The sequence below is a fragment of the Pseudonaja textilis genome, chromosome 2, assembly GCF_049901715.1.
Source record: "Pseudonaja textilis isolate UNSWEBS1 chromosome 2, rPseTex1.2, whole genome shotgun sequence".
NCBI classification, from domain to species: Eukaryota; Metazoa; Chordata; class Lepidosauria; order Squamata; family Elapidae; genus Pseudonaja; species Pseudonaja textilis.
In genome coordinates this window covers 232,860,730-232,876,675 of record NC_141991.1, presented here as the reverse complement: position 1 = coordinate 232,876,675, position 15,946 = coordinate 232,860,730, and the positions used below count along the sequence as shown (strand labels likewise).

Below are 15,946 nucleotides of genomic sequence, written 5' to 3'. Positions count from 1 at the left end.
GAAAAAAATATCTTCTGGTATAGATGCTTTCTATTCCACTCCAGTATCTTTGTGGTTTTTGCCCTTTTCAGTATTCTGTAAGTGATGGTTTTTATCTGTTATGGCTGGAAAAGATAATTTCGATGTCAATTGTCCATGCTTTAGAAACTTCTAGATTAAACTATTGTAATTGTTTCTAGATGGGATAGGTTTTAAAAACAGTTCTGTAACTTCAGTTAGTGTAATTGGCACTGAAAATCTGTTATTTGAGATTTGAACCATGGTTAATTTTAAATGCTAGTAGTAGGTGTCTATACATTTGATAGGAGTTTTGGAGAGAGCCACAGAAAATATATTTTGACATTAAAATAAAAATTATCAAGAAATTCTTTTCTTCTAATTTAAAATGGCTCCTTTTTCGCTCTCATACACCCAACTTCAACAATGCTAATAGAAATCTGAAAATATGATTCACATTCTGTGATTTAATGCATTTATATGGTTCATATTATGGTCTTCTCTGAAATAATTTTTGAGGTTTTACTGAACCTCATTAAGCCTTAGTCATTTTAGTAATTTTTCATCAACTTCAGATGAAACTGTCACCATTTTTTTCAGAATTCCAGTGAGCAAGATTCCAAGCAGTAATTATTGAAAAATATAATCTGCTTATTATTCAGATATATTAAAGCAATTTTAAATGTTTCTTTGTTTATTTATTTAGAAGTTTTTTATTACTGTCCAACTTGTATGATCATGTTTCTGGACAGTGTGCATCACATTTCCTAATGTAATTTAGGAAAACTAAATTACAGTTAAAACTTGCAGCATCAAGAACTAGATGTCAACTTTTTTCATGTCATCATGAAATAATGGTGCTTTGGTCAGGAATAATAGTGAAGCATTGGATGTTCAGCAAAGTTTAAGCAGTTCAGAGTGAAAAGGTACACTGAATACATGCACCCTCGAAATGTCTTGCACTTTTTACATACATGTAGGTAAAGAAAGCAAGGCAGGGCAATCCTGATTATTACCTGGAGGAGGTACCCTCCGGTAACCTGAAGGCTATAGGCTAGACTGGGAAGTTATTGTTTTTTAATCCCCATAAAAAGACAAATCACTTCATATCCTTACCAAGAAAACTGCATCAATGAGGGAGCTTTATTACCACATAGAGCCTCACAGAATGTAATTAATTGCCAAGGGATTCTTATAGTACAAGCTATGATTGGATTTTCACTGGATGATAAGATCAAGTTATGGTTTTTTTATTGCTCTCAATTGGGCAAGATTTCCCTTCAGTGGAAAGAGAGAATCTCATACGTTTAAACCGTTTCATCTACAGGCTGATTTTAGTTATTTAATTAATTTGAAAGACTTATAGGAGTGAGTGACTGCAAGCAGTTGACAACGATTTAAATAAATAAGAGCAACCAATCATGCTGCCAAGGTCTGACTGAGAACACTCCTGAAACATGCATATCATTTACCAGAACACCTGTGTGTGTTTGTAAAGAACAGCTCCCTGTAGAATGCATAACAGCAATCCAATTGGAAAGTCCCTGGGGTATGAATAATTGTGGGCAGGACTTCCCAGCCCACAAACTGGGTAATTTGCACACAAAATGAATTGCTTCCTTGTGCAGCTTCCCCCCACCCCCTTCAAACTTTAGTTGCCACCTGTTCTTCAAGTAAAAGGAGGACTTACAAATCCAATCTAGTGTTGAAATGAAAAACCTGCACATTCAGGGGACCCGAAGACTACTCCCACCTGCTATGGTTGAGTCATGGTCTGCTTGTCCCTTTTTAGGTTTTGAAATCCTGCAGACACTGGATAAATTTCTCAACAGACTCCCTTGGTTTAAAAATGTACAGCTGAGTATTTGATAATAATTTTGATGATGAATTTTCCTGTGCCAATAAATAACCTTGCCTATTGGTAGATGTTAAATTTGGATGAAGAGAGTTGTAATGATACAGGGCAATGACATTGGGAGATAGGTGGTAGAGTTCAGTCTGCAGAAGGTATGTGGGCATGGCAAACATCTCAGAAGGTACCCTCCCTAGTTTTTTGGACTATAAAGGCAACGGGGGTGGGAGGTTGTCTTCTATGAGAAATGAAACATTTTCAAGGAAAAACTGAAGAAAGTCCAGTTGCCTTTTGAAAAGTACCTTTGGGACAACCATGACCTGGTTGATTGAGAATCTCCATAAACAGTCATCCGCAAATGTGGCCAGTATGGTTATGGTTCTATGACCCAGCCTAAACCCTGGCTGAAGACTCTAGATAACTGCTTCCTCCAGGACTTGTTGAACTGAGCATCTAGCGCCTCTAAACAATTTTATTTTAAAAAGGAAATTCTAAAGAGATTGAGTAGCAGTTTTCAAACATTTTTTTTAAGGAGGGGTTGACCACAGCCTACTTCAAAACAAGTGGAGCAAACCCCTCTCGCAAAGAGGTACTAACCGCCATTTGGAACCAACTGCACCACCAACTGTTCTGGAGGCCTTGACCAGGCAGGACATAAATCCAGAACTCAGGTGGTAGAGATCATAATGTCAAGGACTCTTATTTATTTTTTCAGGAATAACAAGCAGGAACTTGTCCCAGATAATGGAACAAAATCAAACATCAGTCACCTCTATAGAACCAGCCAGAATTCAACTCAGAGTGAATCTGAGAAATTTTAGCTAACAGATTAGTAGTCCACACAGTGACCCAGTAAGGACTCCCTAGCCTTTCTTGTACCCAAAAGGGATCTGATCATATGAAATAAGTCTACAGACCTTCAGATTCATTAGAACGGAGATTTAAGCCCATTTCACTATTTTTATTACCCAAAATAATTCCTAATGTAGATGTTTATCTGTGCCCAGTAGGATTCGTTCTTCATCTTGCTTCAGTACTGCTCCAGGTCAGCAATTCTCAATTGCGAGTCATATGGCCTCCTTAGAACCCCAGGGCATTTGAAAGGGGCACACAGGTGAAAAACATGTAACAGGAGGTCATAGTATGTATGAAGGATGCCACAGAGAAACAAAATATATAATACTGCATTTGTCTGACTCTATTTTTTCATTGGACAAACCAATTTTTCACTCTAAATCTTGCACTGCAGGCCTTTGAAAACTTCCACTTGGCAGCTGGCACAGGACCAAACCCAAGATACACAACTTATCACAGTTGATCAAAAATTGGTAAGGCTTTTCTGATGCATATACTCCCTTGAAGATATTTCTGTGTATCAGGTTCTACAAATTGTATACTGGAGTTGAGAATCAATGTAAGTGCAATTGCCAGATATCAAAGTTCTTCAAGTAAAATACATAGTGTGGTAACTTATCAAAAAGTGTTCAAGTTAAAAAATGGTCATAAGGATACATGGAGGCTTAATATGTGGACTCCATATATTTAATCATATATTATGAAATTAAGCATTATAACTTCAGTGGTACTTCAGGACTTGTTATTAATTAGTTCCGGGAAGCATGACAAGTACCAGAAAAAACAAATACCAAACAATTTTTTTCCATAAGGAATAATGTATTAGTCATGAGGCAATCGACAAGTTCTAGTTTGCTCGTTGAGTATCAAACAAATGAGTATTGGAACAACATTTTCATGTCAAAATGTGTCAAGTACCAAATTCAATGAGTTTCAAAGCAGTTGAGTACTGACATACCACTATACCTACATTATGTTTAGGAAGCAATGTTTTAATATGCAATGTGCCATTTGAAATACTTCTCTGAATGAAATTATAAAGTCATATATGATTCAATAATAGTTATTAAAATAACTATTGTTAGATTGACCCTTTTTAAAGAAATGTAATAAAAATGAACCTTATAAATTGATTGTAAAATCTCATATATTCTGTCAAAATGTGCATGAAGGATCACAATTAAAAACAACTGTATAGCATTCTTTTGTTAATCATTACCAGTTCATAATTTTGGCAGTTTTTAAGTTCCAGTGTATTACAATGTGTGGCCTATTGCCAAAACAGTGATGCTTTAATATTTATGCTTATATTATTCATTAATTGGATTTTTTTTTGTAAAGCATTGTAGGGGCTTGATGTATCATGGCTTTCATAATAATCTCCATTGACATTATTGTGTTTTATTTTTGGAGGTGAAAAATAGTAACAAATCTCTATCGAGGCAAATACAAAACACACTTAGAATAGATCTGTATAACTTCACTTCTTTTTTAAAAAACGAGTTTTAAAAGCTTACAATAATAATGGAGCTTTTGGCAGGGATAATTTTGTCACTTTCGACTACTATTTTGACACAATGCAAGTTCAGGACTGTATCTAATTTTTATTGGCAGGGATGATTATTTGCAACTGCCATTCCATAAATTTAAAGTTAAAAGCAGAAGGAAGTGTTCTTATTTTTTCATCCTATTAGGATGGCTGGATTGAGTTGCACAAAAGTAAGGAAAATAGTTAAAATTAAGGGAAATGTATTTCTTTGTGTGAATTTATCACGGTTATAATTGATATAGACAAATTTTTCCTATTCATTTTTGGGGCATTAAATAAAAAAGAGGTGCCAGTTTAATATATAACATTTCCCTTTAATAAGGTATACTTCAGTTAAATTTTATTTTTTTTCTCAAATATTTTAACAAATGCAGTCTCAACTTTTCAAGTTGAAGCCAATGTATTGTATAACTTTAATTGAATTATTTACTAGTTGTAACTAATATTTTTCCCTATTTTCTTCTGTATAGTAGCAATTCTTAGAATTAGTAAATGAGGCAACATTTTGTAATAACTGCTAGATTATGAATCAAAATGTCGACTGACTCTATTTTGCCAATGATATTTTCTGTTGGATGGTTTCATTCAATTTAAGTAATAGAATTCTATGTCTGGTAGAAAATTATTTTGCTATGAAATTCTGCATATCTTTTAATTTAGACCAAAGGTCGAGGAACTGAAAAAGCTTCTTGGATGAGAAGCGAAACATTTTCAAGGAAAAAACCCAAGAAAGTCCATTTGTCTTTTGTAAAAGCATCTTTGGCACAACCATGAAATGTATGATTAAGAATCTCCATAGACATTTTAAGTTGGAGTATTTTAAACATTCTAATAACTTGCTAATCCACAGATTGCATTTCTCTCTCTCTCTCTCTCTCTCTCTCTTCCTCCCTCCCCTCCCACTCCCTTCCTGTGTTTATGTATGTATGTCTAGGAAGGTAAAGTGGAAGAGTTCTAATATAGTACCATCCTACATAGCATTCTCATTTCATACTAAACAGCAAGCTTTATCTAAACTATCAATTGGAGTTCTAGAGATCTGAGATGTGGCTGAAAGTTACTTGATCTTATGTTTTCAGACTTACAGGTGGCTCCTCTAAGGTTTCTCTGTTTGGGGAAATTATCCTGTTACTGATGTGAGATTTCATTGGTGATCTCCCTCAGTGACACTTAAAATGATTTATTGTCTCACATATGAAACAAAAGTAGTTCCAATGCTGTTGTATAAATTACGTTTCTCCTTGTGTGTTACAAATGGTTTTCCTTCAACTGTTTCTGCAGGCTTTGGGCCTGAGTCACCATGTCAGTAGGTCTTTTAATTCAGCTGAAATTTTGAATTTGTTGGTAGTATTATCTCACTATTTTCCATTTAAAACCAGAAACATATAGAAGTAGCTGTCTTTATTCAGTTTTATTCTAAAATATGTTATGTATGTAGTAGGTACTATGAGATTGTTGTTAATAATATTAGTGTATAATTATTACTAAAATTATCATTACATCATAAATATGATTGTAAATTATTGTGTTAGATAAATCTTCATATAATATTGAAAGTGGAATTCTTAACATGCTAGTTTCCTTAATGCTCTACTTTTCCACAAGGAAAAAAGAGAGAAAACATTTTCTAACATTATGGACTTCAGTCAGAAAATATTCTGATGTAGATTTGACCAGTTAATCACAACAATGTGTGATCTAGTGCAGTGGTGGCTAACCTTTTTGAGCTCCTGTGCCAAAAATTGTGCACACTTACGTGCCAGCATCCAGAAGGCATGTGCGCACAATCCACACCCCTTACCTGCACTGGACCTCCCAGCTAATTTTTGGTGTCCCAGGATTGAGGAAAGCTTCTGAAGCCTGAAAAATAGGCCCGTTTTGTCACTTCCGGTATTTCCAGAAATAGAGGAAGTGATGAAAGCCTGGGAGGCCGAAAAAGGCCTCAAACCAGCCAAAAATCAGCTGAGAGGTAGGCACATGTACAGTGAAGTAAGTTTGCCTGTGGCTCGCGTGCTGTCACAAATGGCTCTGCGTGCCACCTGTGGCACGTGTGCCAGAGGTTCACCATCATGGATCTAGTGTATAAAAGGAAGGATATTATAATACTTCATAATAGGTACTAGCACTTTTATACCATCTGTGTAGTTTAGTCTCAGACAGTCTAGGCTACCTTTGCTAAACTAACTCAGCTCAAGTTATCTTAGAGGGTGACTAAGTTCAGTTCAGCTTTTATTCATAGAATGGAGAAGACAAATTTTATTCTCTTCTAATCTATGGTTTGTCCATCCATAGTGGTTAGTGAGGACCAGCAGTGCAAGACTATTTTTCATGGTTTCTCTTCCTGTGGGGGTCCTGAAAGCCTTGCTTCTTTGATCTGCTTGACCTCAGCCTGCAGATGAATGTATATTGCCAGTTGAAATATTTGTCTTTATCTTGGGTTGGTTTTGTTTAGAGGCCCAAAAAGAAAGTTCATCGTGACTTTTGTTTGGGAATTTCTTGTAGACTTCAGTAAATGTTCTAGAGCTTAGTGACATGATAATGTAATAAAATGTGTTCATTGTTTTAAGTTTAATGGTTGTGGATTTCTTGGTAAAAAATCCACACTGATAACCTTGACAAAGGCAAGGATAACATAAACTGGACCAATTTACCATTAGGAAATTGAAGGAGTAAGGACCAACTTGCTACCAATTGTCAAAGGTTGTAAATTAAGCTTATCAAATGAAAAGGATAAGTAAATTGGAATGGGTTTTTATGATTTAGAATTTGGGGCTTTATTTTCTTCTGACTCAAAATCAGAACATATTCAGAAAACATTCTGTTCTTGAAAAGCTACATTATGGCTTTTGCATATGACGATTATTAGAGAACTTTAGAAATCTTGTAAAACAAATGAACACTCCACCTCTCCATCCCCAGTGTGGGACAAATCAATTACGTCAATGAAATTCTTGGAGTCATGTTATTCCTTAAATATCTTGGAAATAATACGGTATGCAAATTAACTTATGTTGTGCCATCAGATATGTGATGTGAAGTAGCAGAATTACAAAAATGTAGACACATGGATAGGAAACAAATAGATTGCATTTGTTGATACCTAACAGTCTAAATATGGAACAGGCCACAGACTTTTGTACTACTACTTTACTTCCAGTAGTGCAAGCCAAGCCACTCATATTACTGAAGATTTATCTCAAATGGACTGTCCAGTTCAATCCAACTACATATACTGTAATGCTGTTGCTTGCTACTCATCCCTATACTGAATAACACTCCTCAAGAGTACCTTGCGTAGCCAAGAACAATATTGTTGTTGCTTAATTTATATTATGAAGAGTTCTGTTTGTTTTCCCTTTTTAGCTACTGAAGATTTGTTTTACTGTTCTGTGTCCATCCAAATATATTTTTGTAGCTTGTACCAGTTCAAAGCATAGTTGAGGACAGCTGTACCTTGGACACGGGCAGTGGAAGGATTATTATAACCTTATGACCAAAGCTTTGTATTTAAACTGAAGGTTGTGTCATTGACAAAAGAGTCTTTTCTTCTTTGTCTCTGACAAAGATTTACTGAAAAAATATATAGAAAAAAGTGTAGTCTTTGTGAAATAAATTGGCAAATGAGAGTGCAACTTTGGTTATTTTCAAAGAACTTTTAAATTATTTTTATTTCTATTGTTTTATTTCAACGTAATTCTTATATTTACATAAGAAAGTTCAAACAAGTTTTGCATTTTTGCCACACTTTATTAACAATATTTTTCTATTCTGGCCAATTTTATGGAATGTCTGTGTAAGTCAGTCAGTCAGTCTGTCTGCCCCCCCCACCTCTTTCTCTCCCCATTTTTCTAATATAAATACAGTGCATAAATATGGGTATTCGCTCTCTCACACACATACAGTGGGAAATTTCTGAATGTCTTCTGTCTTCTGAATGAGTTGAATCTGAGAAATGTAATTAAGAATTATGTCTGTCTTCCAATGAAAGTTACCATAGTTCTCAAGTAAACCTGATACTAGATCTGTCTTTTACCGAAAAAAAGGTGGGTGGGTGGGTGGGTAGAAACTGAAAATCCTATCTAAAAGAGAATTACTCTTTGTTGCAAAAAGACAAGAAAAAGGTACAACCCCCTCCCCCAATTTTTTAATTAGAAAATAGAACTTGATAATGAACAGTTGCTGCAATTCTTTCATAATAGTTTCCTAGCTTTTTTGTATTAACAAAATCAGCATCAGAAGTTCCTGGATTCTTGTGTAGTTACATAATTTTTATACCATTTCTCTGCGTCTCATTTAATCTTGAATAATCCGGAATTACCACCCCCACCGCCCCCAGTTTCATGACAGCTAAGTGTCATGACAGTGTTGACAGCCAGAAACAGAATTTGTAAATCCGGTTACAAAACAAAGAAATATCAGTGTTAAATTATTAGAAGTAGAACAATCTGGAATGGAAGTGGTTTGAGAAGCATTACTTATAAATACATTTCAAAGATGTAGTCAAATAGCTGGAATTAACAATCATAAATCCTTATTCCTAACAATTTCCCTATCTCGGTTCTTGGAATATTTGTAAACGTTTGTTATGCTTGTGAGATTGCCTAATTTTTAATCTTCAAAAATTATTGACTACCCTTGTTTCCTACTACTTGATTTCAAGTTTCCTGCAGCAACAGTCATTCTTTTGCAATATTCTTAAAGTTACTGGTTTATTTGTCCCAAAGATGCTTTTTCAAAAAGCAACTGGACTTAGTTGCCCAGCACTCAAATTGCAATCACATGCAACAGTTAGAACTTTGAGGACCAGTTGTAAGTATACTTGTTCAGCGCCATCACAACTTCAGATAGTTTCTGAACTAATGGTCAGTAAGCAAGGACTAGTTATAGCTGTTTTTCTGTTTATCTTTTCGATGATATCACCTATCATTTAGGGGCATAGTTATTTAGGTATGTTTACCAAACATTTTATTAGTAGAAGTAGTACAATATTTCACATGGTTTTTGTCTGCCATGAATTTTCAAGCGTATTCTTAAAATAGATATTAAAACAATTGCAATTATCAGAATACTACCTTTTGACATAATGTACACTTCTTTCAGCTTGCTTGTAGCTTGCAAATGTTTGTCTATTGCAGAAAACACTGCAAAGTAACATTAAGAAAAGAAAAACAAACATGATAATTATGCAGGTATTAAAGCCATCCTTTAAACCAATGCATGCATATTTATATCTGGATAAATATATTCACTTAAAAAAAAGATCGCTAATTCATTGCAATTCATTACTTGTCAATTAATTCCCTCTTTAATTAGAATAACATATCTCAATTCAGCCTCCGGTGCTTGCTGCCACTTGCTTTTGTAAGTAATTACTGTGATTAAACATGTGGCAGTGTTAGCTAGCTCAGCTAACTGGCTAGTGATACAGAGCTTTCTGTAAAATGACTGCAGGCGGCGAGTATTCTGCTAGACGACAGACTATATCTGTAACTGTCGCAGTTCAAATAACAAAATTTATATATATATATATATATAGAGAGAGAGAGAGTTTTATTGTTTCAAAGGAATACATTTTAATTGAAAATGTGATAAAAGAAATGCACATTTTCTTCTCCATTGCAAAAACTAATCTGACAGATTTTTCAGAAGATACAACTATTATTTTGAATTACTAACCTGACATTTTTCGTGCATACTATATTTGCATTTGGTTTGCAAAGTGAACAAAAGTTTGATTTTGCCTGTTCAATTTCACATTGGCCCTGCTATCTCTTTTGGGGTATAGGGACAAATTAAATTTGAGCTTTTTTAAAAAAAAAAACCTCAAGTGTCTGTTTTGTCTGGATTTTTCTCATAGAAGGTTCTTGTGCAGATATTTCAAGGCTTTAGTCTGGAGCACTGGGTCAAAGGATATTTCTCTTTGAAGGGCAGACTGGAGTCTTTTTTAATTCATGAGTTTCTTTGCTTTACATCAAAGAATAACTCAGACAGTACTGTGTGATGGCAGTTCGGAGCAGGCTTTTAAATGTTTAATGTTGAATACATATGTTTAGTTCTTAATATTGTTCAATATGAAATATGTATTTTGCAAGACATCTGTTTTCCTTTTTGTGTTTTACTTTGCTATTTATAAATATTTCTGTGATAATCCATAACTTGTGGAAAATTAAGTATTAATACAATTAAAAGTTAGCAATAAAGATTCTATTATAATATAAAACATAGTATTTGTAAAGGTGTTTAAGTAGTAAAATTAAATACAACTAAGTCTAACATTTTAAGAAGCCATGACCTCAAAATTCATACTAAAAAGCAGTAGTTTTTACCTGGTAGTAAAGAAAATTCAGATAGATCCTATCTAGGAAGGGCATTCTCCCCACAAGACTGCTATCCCCAAAAAGGGGCCTCTTTCTGTTATCTGCAATCGGCAGCCTTTCACAGTAGGGTTACATTTGAAGAACAATGCCTGATAATGACACATACTCTATTTAGGAGTTATAGAAAGAGGGAATTCTGATGATTTTTTAAAAGAAAATCACATCTTTTTTAAAAAACATAAAACTAAAAGAAAAAAATAAGCCAGTATATATATAAAAATAACCAAGGGTAGGAAGAACACATAAAAATTGAGAATGTACAAACCAATGTAGGTGTGTGTGTGTGTGTGTGTGTGTGTGTGTGTGTACTGTATAAACGCAAATGTGTTTCTAAATATTTAAACAATGCAATTTCGTCAAGCATAAGATTTACAGATAAGTTAAGAAAAATGTTAATTTAGCAGATAAATTATGAACAAATTAGGATATACATATCCTTTATAGTAAGTTATTTCAGAGTTCTTTGTGTCACTTTTTCATCTGGAATCATTTCTCCCACTTAAATATCACTCATTCATTGAAATGTATTTATTTTAAATTATGTTATGGTAACAAACTAGTAACTAACAATAACAATAATCAGATTCTTATATTGCATTGATGTATATGCTAAGAAAAATTTTCATATTTAACCAAAATCAAGCATAATAAAAGATATTACAATGTCTCAAAAACTTTAAACCAAGTAAACTAGCTTACTGTTGAATCTGTAAATATCTACTAATTTGTTTGTAGGCCTATCAACACAGTTTGAAAAGTTCATGGTGTTCTTGTGAGTTATTTTCAGAATCAATTTCTGGTTATTTGCTTGATTAAATTTTAAAGAGAAATTTTAAAAATTCTATGTTAGACAAAAAAATTTTTAAAATCAGATCAAACGTTTATTGTGAATGCACAACATATGTACAATGAAATTGAAATGAGCCTCCTTGGTGCTGACCCTGCAAGTCTATCATATTAAACCTAATTGTGGTGTTTATGTTGCGTTCAGAAGTCTGACAGCACAGATAAAAGCTATTTTTCAGCTTATTCGTTGCGCTGGCTATGCTTCTATATCTCTTGCCCTATGGTAGGAGAGTAAAGAAGCGCTGACCAGGGTGTGAATTATCCCTGAGGATTTTCCTCACTCTGCTGAGGCAATGGGTTCTTCATCCAGTGGATTTCATCCAGTGGTGTCAGGGGACAGCCAATAATTTTTGGGCTGTGCTCATCACCCTCTGTAATGCCTTTTTGTCTGCAGCTGTCAAACCAGCATACCATACTGTAATACAATATGTAATACGCTTTCTATTGTAGACCAGTAAAAGGAAGTCATCAGTCCTTATTCCACCTGATATTTCTGCAAGACCCTAAGGAAATGGAGCCTCTGTTGAGCCTTCCTGACCACCTGGATTGTATTGTTTTTCCAGGTGAGATCTTGGCTAAGGTGGACTCCCAGAAATTTGAAAAAGGAGACCCTCTCCACAAGACCCCCTTGATGTAGAGTGGGGCAGGTTCCTCTCTGTTTCCGGAAGTCTAACACCATCTCCTTTGTCTTGCTGGTGTTTAGATGCAAGTTGTTTTCTGAGCACCATGTGGATAATTTCTGGACTCCTTCCCTGTATGCTAATTTGTCTCCTGTAATAGACCCAGTACGGTAGTATCATCTGTAAACTTTATTATCACGTTAGATGGATTAGAAGATATGCAGTCATATGTGTACGAGTACAGGGAGGGGCTGAACACACAGCCCTGAGAAGAGCAGCGCTGAGCTTCAGGGAGGAGGATGTGAAAGATCCAGCTTTCACTGTTTGTGGCCGGTCCATCAGAAAGTCTTTAATCTAATCACAGGTGAGAGAAGGGAAATTCAAGTCAGTCAACTTTTCGATGAGGATGTCCAGCAAAATGTATTTAAAGTATTTCAACAGAATTTGTTATGTTTACTGCTTTTTTAGTTTAAAGCTTTTTTAGACTGTCTTCCTATTAAATAGAAATAGTGATATGTTATTCAGATGTTTTAATTATAATAATTAAATGAAGGAATAATTGGGTTTGATTCATTTGAAACTAAATTTGTACTTGTGAAAGTTCATTTTACTAAGCATATTCAATTCAATTTCCTTTACTGATTATATGAATTCCTCCTATTTGCACTCTTGTATGGGTAGTCCTAGACTTACAATAGTTCATTTAGTGACCGAAGTTACGATGGTACTAAAAAAAAGTGATTTATGACCATTTTTCACAGTTACATCTGTTGCAATATTCCCATGGTCATGTGATCAAAATCAAGAAGCTTGGCAAATAACTCATATTTATGATGGTTGCAGAGTCCCAGAGTCATGTAATCCCTTTTGCAACCATCTGACAAGCAAAGTGAAGAAGCCAGATTCATTTAACAATCATGCTACTAACTGAACAATTGCAGTGATTCACTTAACTGTGGTAAGAAAAGTCGTAAAATGGGGCAAAATTCATTTAACAAATGTCTCATTTAGCAACAGAATTTTTGGGCTCAATTATGATCGTAAGTTAAGAACTACTTGTATTGAACTGATTAATTGCAACTTTTAAAGGCAATGATCAAGCAATTGGAAAAGAGCCAAAGATCAAAACCCAAAAGATAACCAAATCAAACAGATCTCAGTGAATTTTCTTTACAGAGGTTGGGAATATTGATTGAGAGCTGTCCAGAGTTGGTTATAAGATTGATGGCTGTATAAATGCTTTTTAAAAATATTCTTTACAGCAGCATTCTCTACATCTTGTAGATTTTTCCCTACTTTCTCCTCAGGAAATATCAGATCTACAGTACCATTAACAAGCTACTGATTGGAAAAATAAGTTTTTCTGTTCTTATCGCCATGAAGGAAACCTTAATAGAAAATTTTGCTTTTGTTTGATCAGATTTGATATTCATTTTCCTCCAGCAGTTCTTAAGCATATCTGATGCCACTTCATCTTGCGGAAATCTTTAGAAAACCAAAGGGCTCTTTGGTTCCACGTGTAAAAGGAGTCCTCATATCTGAGGCCTCAGGCAACCAGCACATCAGAGCCTCAGGGATAACCCCAAATTCCCTCAAATCAACAGGATCTATTGACTCCCAGGGTGGAGCAATTTAATAGGCCCCAACTTCCTGTGGTGAAAAGCAGCTACAGAGAACTCTAAGGCTAGAGAATGATTGGATCATGCCAGGACTAAAAATAACATTCCCTATTCCCTAACATCACAAATAAAAAAACTTATCTTCTGATATAACATTTTGCAAAAGAGTGGCAAGTACCGTAATTTCTTGAAGTTATTCTTATAATTTTCCAGTATTAAGAGAACATTCCAGTATTAATAGAATATTAAGAAGGCTTATCAACTTCTAAGCATATAACCTGACATTATTTAATTGAACAAATGACATATTTGGCAGCTTTCACATTTTTTTACATTTATAAACATGTATCTGCAAATAAATTAATATACAATTTTTATACATTGCAGATCGGGAGATGTTCCTTCTCTGCCATAGCCTATTTCTCTATTTTTCTTGAGCAAATATGTGTATAGAAGGAATAAATAAAGGTGAACAGTAGGCATTCTTTTTTGTTGCCCCTATTTATATGAAGACTATCTAATCAGGGTCTTGAACCTATTTGTTGTAATTATAGAAATAAATTCATATTCAAATCCTTTTATCTATAACAAATTGCATGTTTAAAACACCTGACTTTCGAAATTGGAGATTTTAAGATGTCTCAGTTTCAACTCCCAGAATTCCCCAGCTTTCAAAAGGCCAATGGATTTAGGTCATACTAATTTCTGGCAGGAGGATATTCCAGAGGGCATATCTCCTGATCTGCAATATCCAACATTCCTTCGCTGATAGGACCTGAAACACGCCAAACCAAATTGGATGGCTAGAAAAGACTGGGAGAAGATAGTTCCTTAAGTAAGCTGCAAGCCATGATAATATTTAAATGTAATAACCAGCACCCTGAATTGCACCTGGATGCACACTGGCAGCCAATGAGGTCCACATGGAAGTGGTGTTAGATGTGTTGAATATCTGATCCCATTTTACTATTAGTGCAGCTACATTCTGTCCCAGTTGAAGCAAATATCTTCAAGGGCAGAATGTGTTGCAGTAATCCAGAGGAGAGGTCACAAGTGACTGTGTGTACTGTATACACTATGTGCACAGTATCCAGTAACTAAATAAATACGTTTAATGATATCATAAATATTGGTGTAATATATTGATGTGTTAAGGCCTATTTGCAGTAGGCAGAGCTCTCTGCCATTTGCTGTCAAATGCTAGTAGCATGATTTGCCAACAAAATTTAGCAGCAAATAAACATCTTACAAATTTTATAAGAGTTCCAAAGGAAATAAGATTTGGGATGGGATTTTTTTTTTTTTTATTCTAGGAACATAACTAGGTTAAGTACAATTTAATTGGATAGACAAACCATCTGCAAACAGTTTTTTCATGTTACATATATTGGATTTTAGTTTCTTAGCCTTTCTTCAAGCTTTAATTGAGATCATCTGGATTTAATGAGAGATACTTGGGTATCACGGATGCAACCTCAGTCCGAATCTCACGATATCTTCACCCAGCAGTTTTGGGCTGATTTAAAACCCAATATGAAAGATACGTTGGAGCATTGCAGTTCCTTGAAAGGTTTTTTTTTTTTAAAAAAAAAACAACAACTTTGTTACAGTTGTAAATTCTCAATCAGTTTGATCCAAGTTGGTATATTTTTAAGTGAAAATGTAAGGTTCAATGGAGTAGCTGGCCTCTTGGGATTGTGGGTGTTCCATCACTGCAGATTTTCAAAAATAGACTGGACAGCTATTTGACTGGGATGGTATAAGACTCCTGCCCTGAGCAGGGTGCTTGATTAGAAGACCGCCAAGATCTCTTCCCTCCCTAAGATTCTATGAAATTTATTAGTGGAATTTAATGCAATTGTGGATAAATGCACAAATATTGAATTAATGTGAAGAAGAAATTGGTCTGTATCGAAATGCTTCAGAGGATACATGTTCTAAGAGTGTTTTTATAGTTTAGTTATAGTGCCAGTGAAGGGAGTACAGGGCAGAGATGATAAAGCTAAATAAATCACACAAAAAACAACAAATAAAAATAACAAAATAAAAATCCATATTCACAGATATAAAAAAAACCAGGACAGGGAGGATAACAATGAATACCTGAACAATGAAGCCATCTGAGCAAGTTACCTGCTTGCTGGGAGCACCAGGCCTGTAGCCAGGTCTTGAGAGCCTGTAGTTTCCTCTGCTTTTAACCAGCAAGTCTATAGTTAAACTTAAGTGCAACA

General features: G+C 34.7%; 1 protein-coding gene across 1 annotated transcript in view; it reads left to right on the top strand.

The window, feature by feature from the left end:
• Positions 1-15,946, top strand: part of NDUFS4 (NADH:ubiquinone oxidoreductase subunit S4) — a 47,791-nt gene that overhangs the window by 11,315 nt on the left and 20,530 nt on the right. The window contains exon 2 of the mRNA XM_026716517.2: positions 3,099-3,177. Coding sequence (XP_026572302.1) covers positions 3,099-3,177 — 79 coding nt within the window. The remainder of the gene's footprint in view (positions 1-3,098; positions 3,178-15,946) is intronic.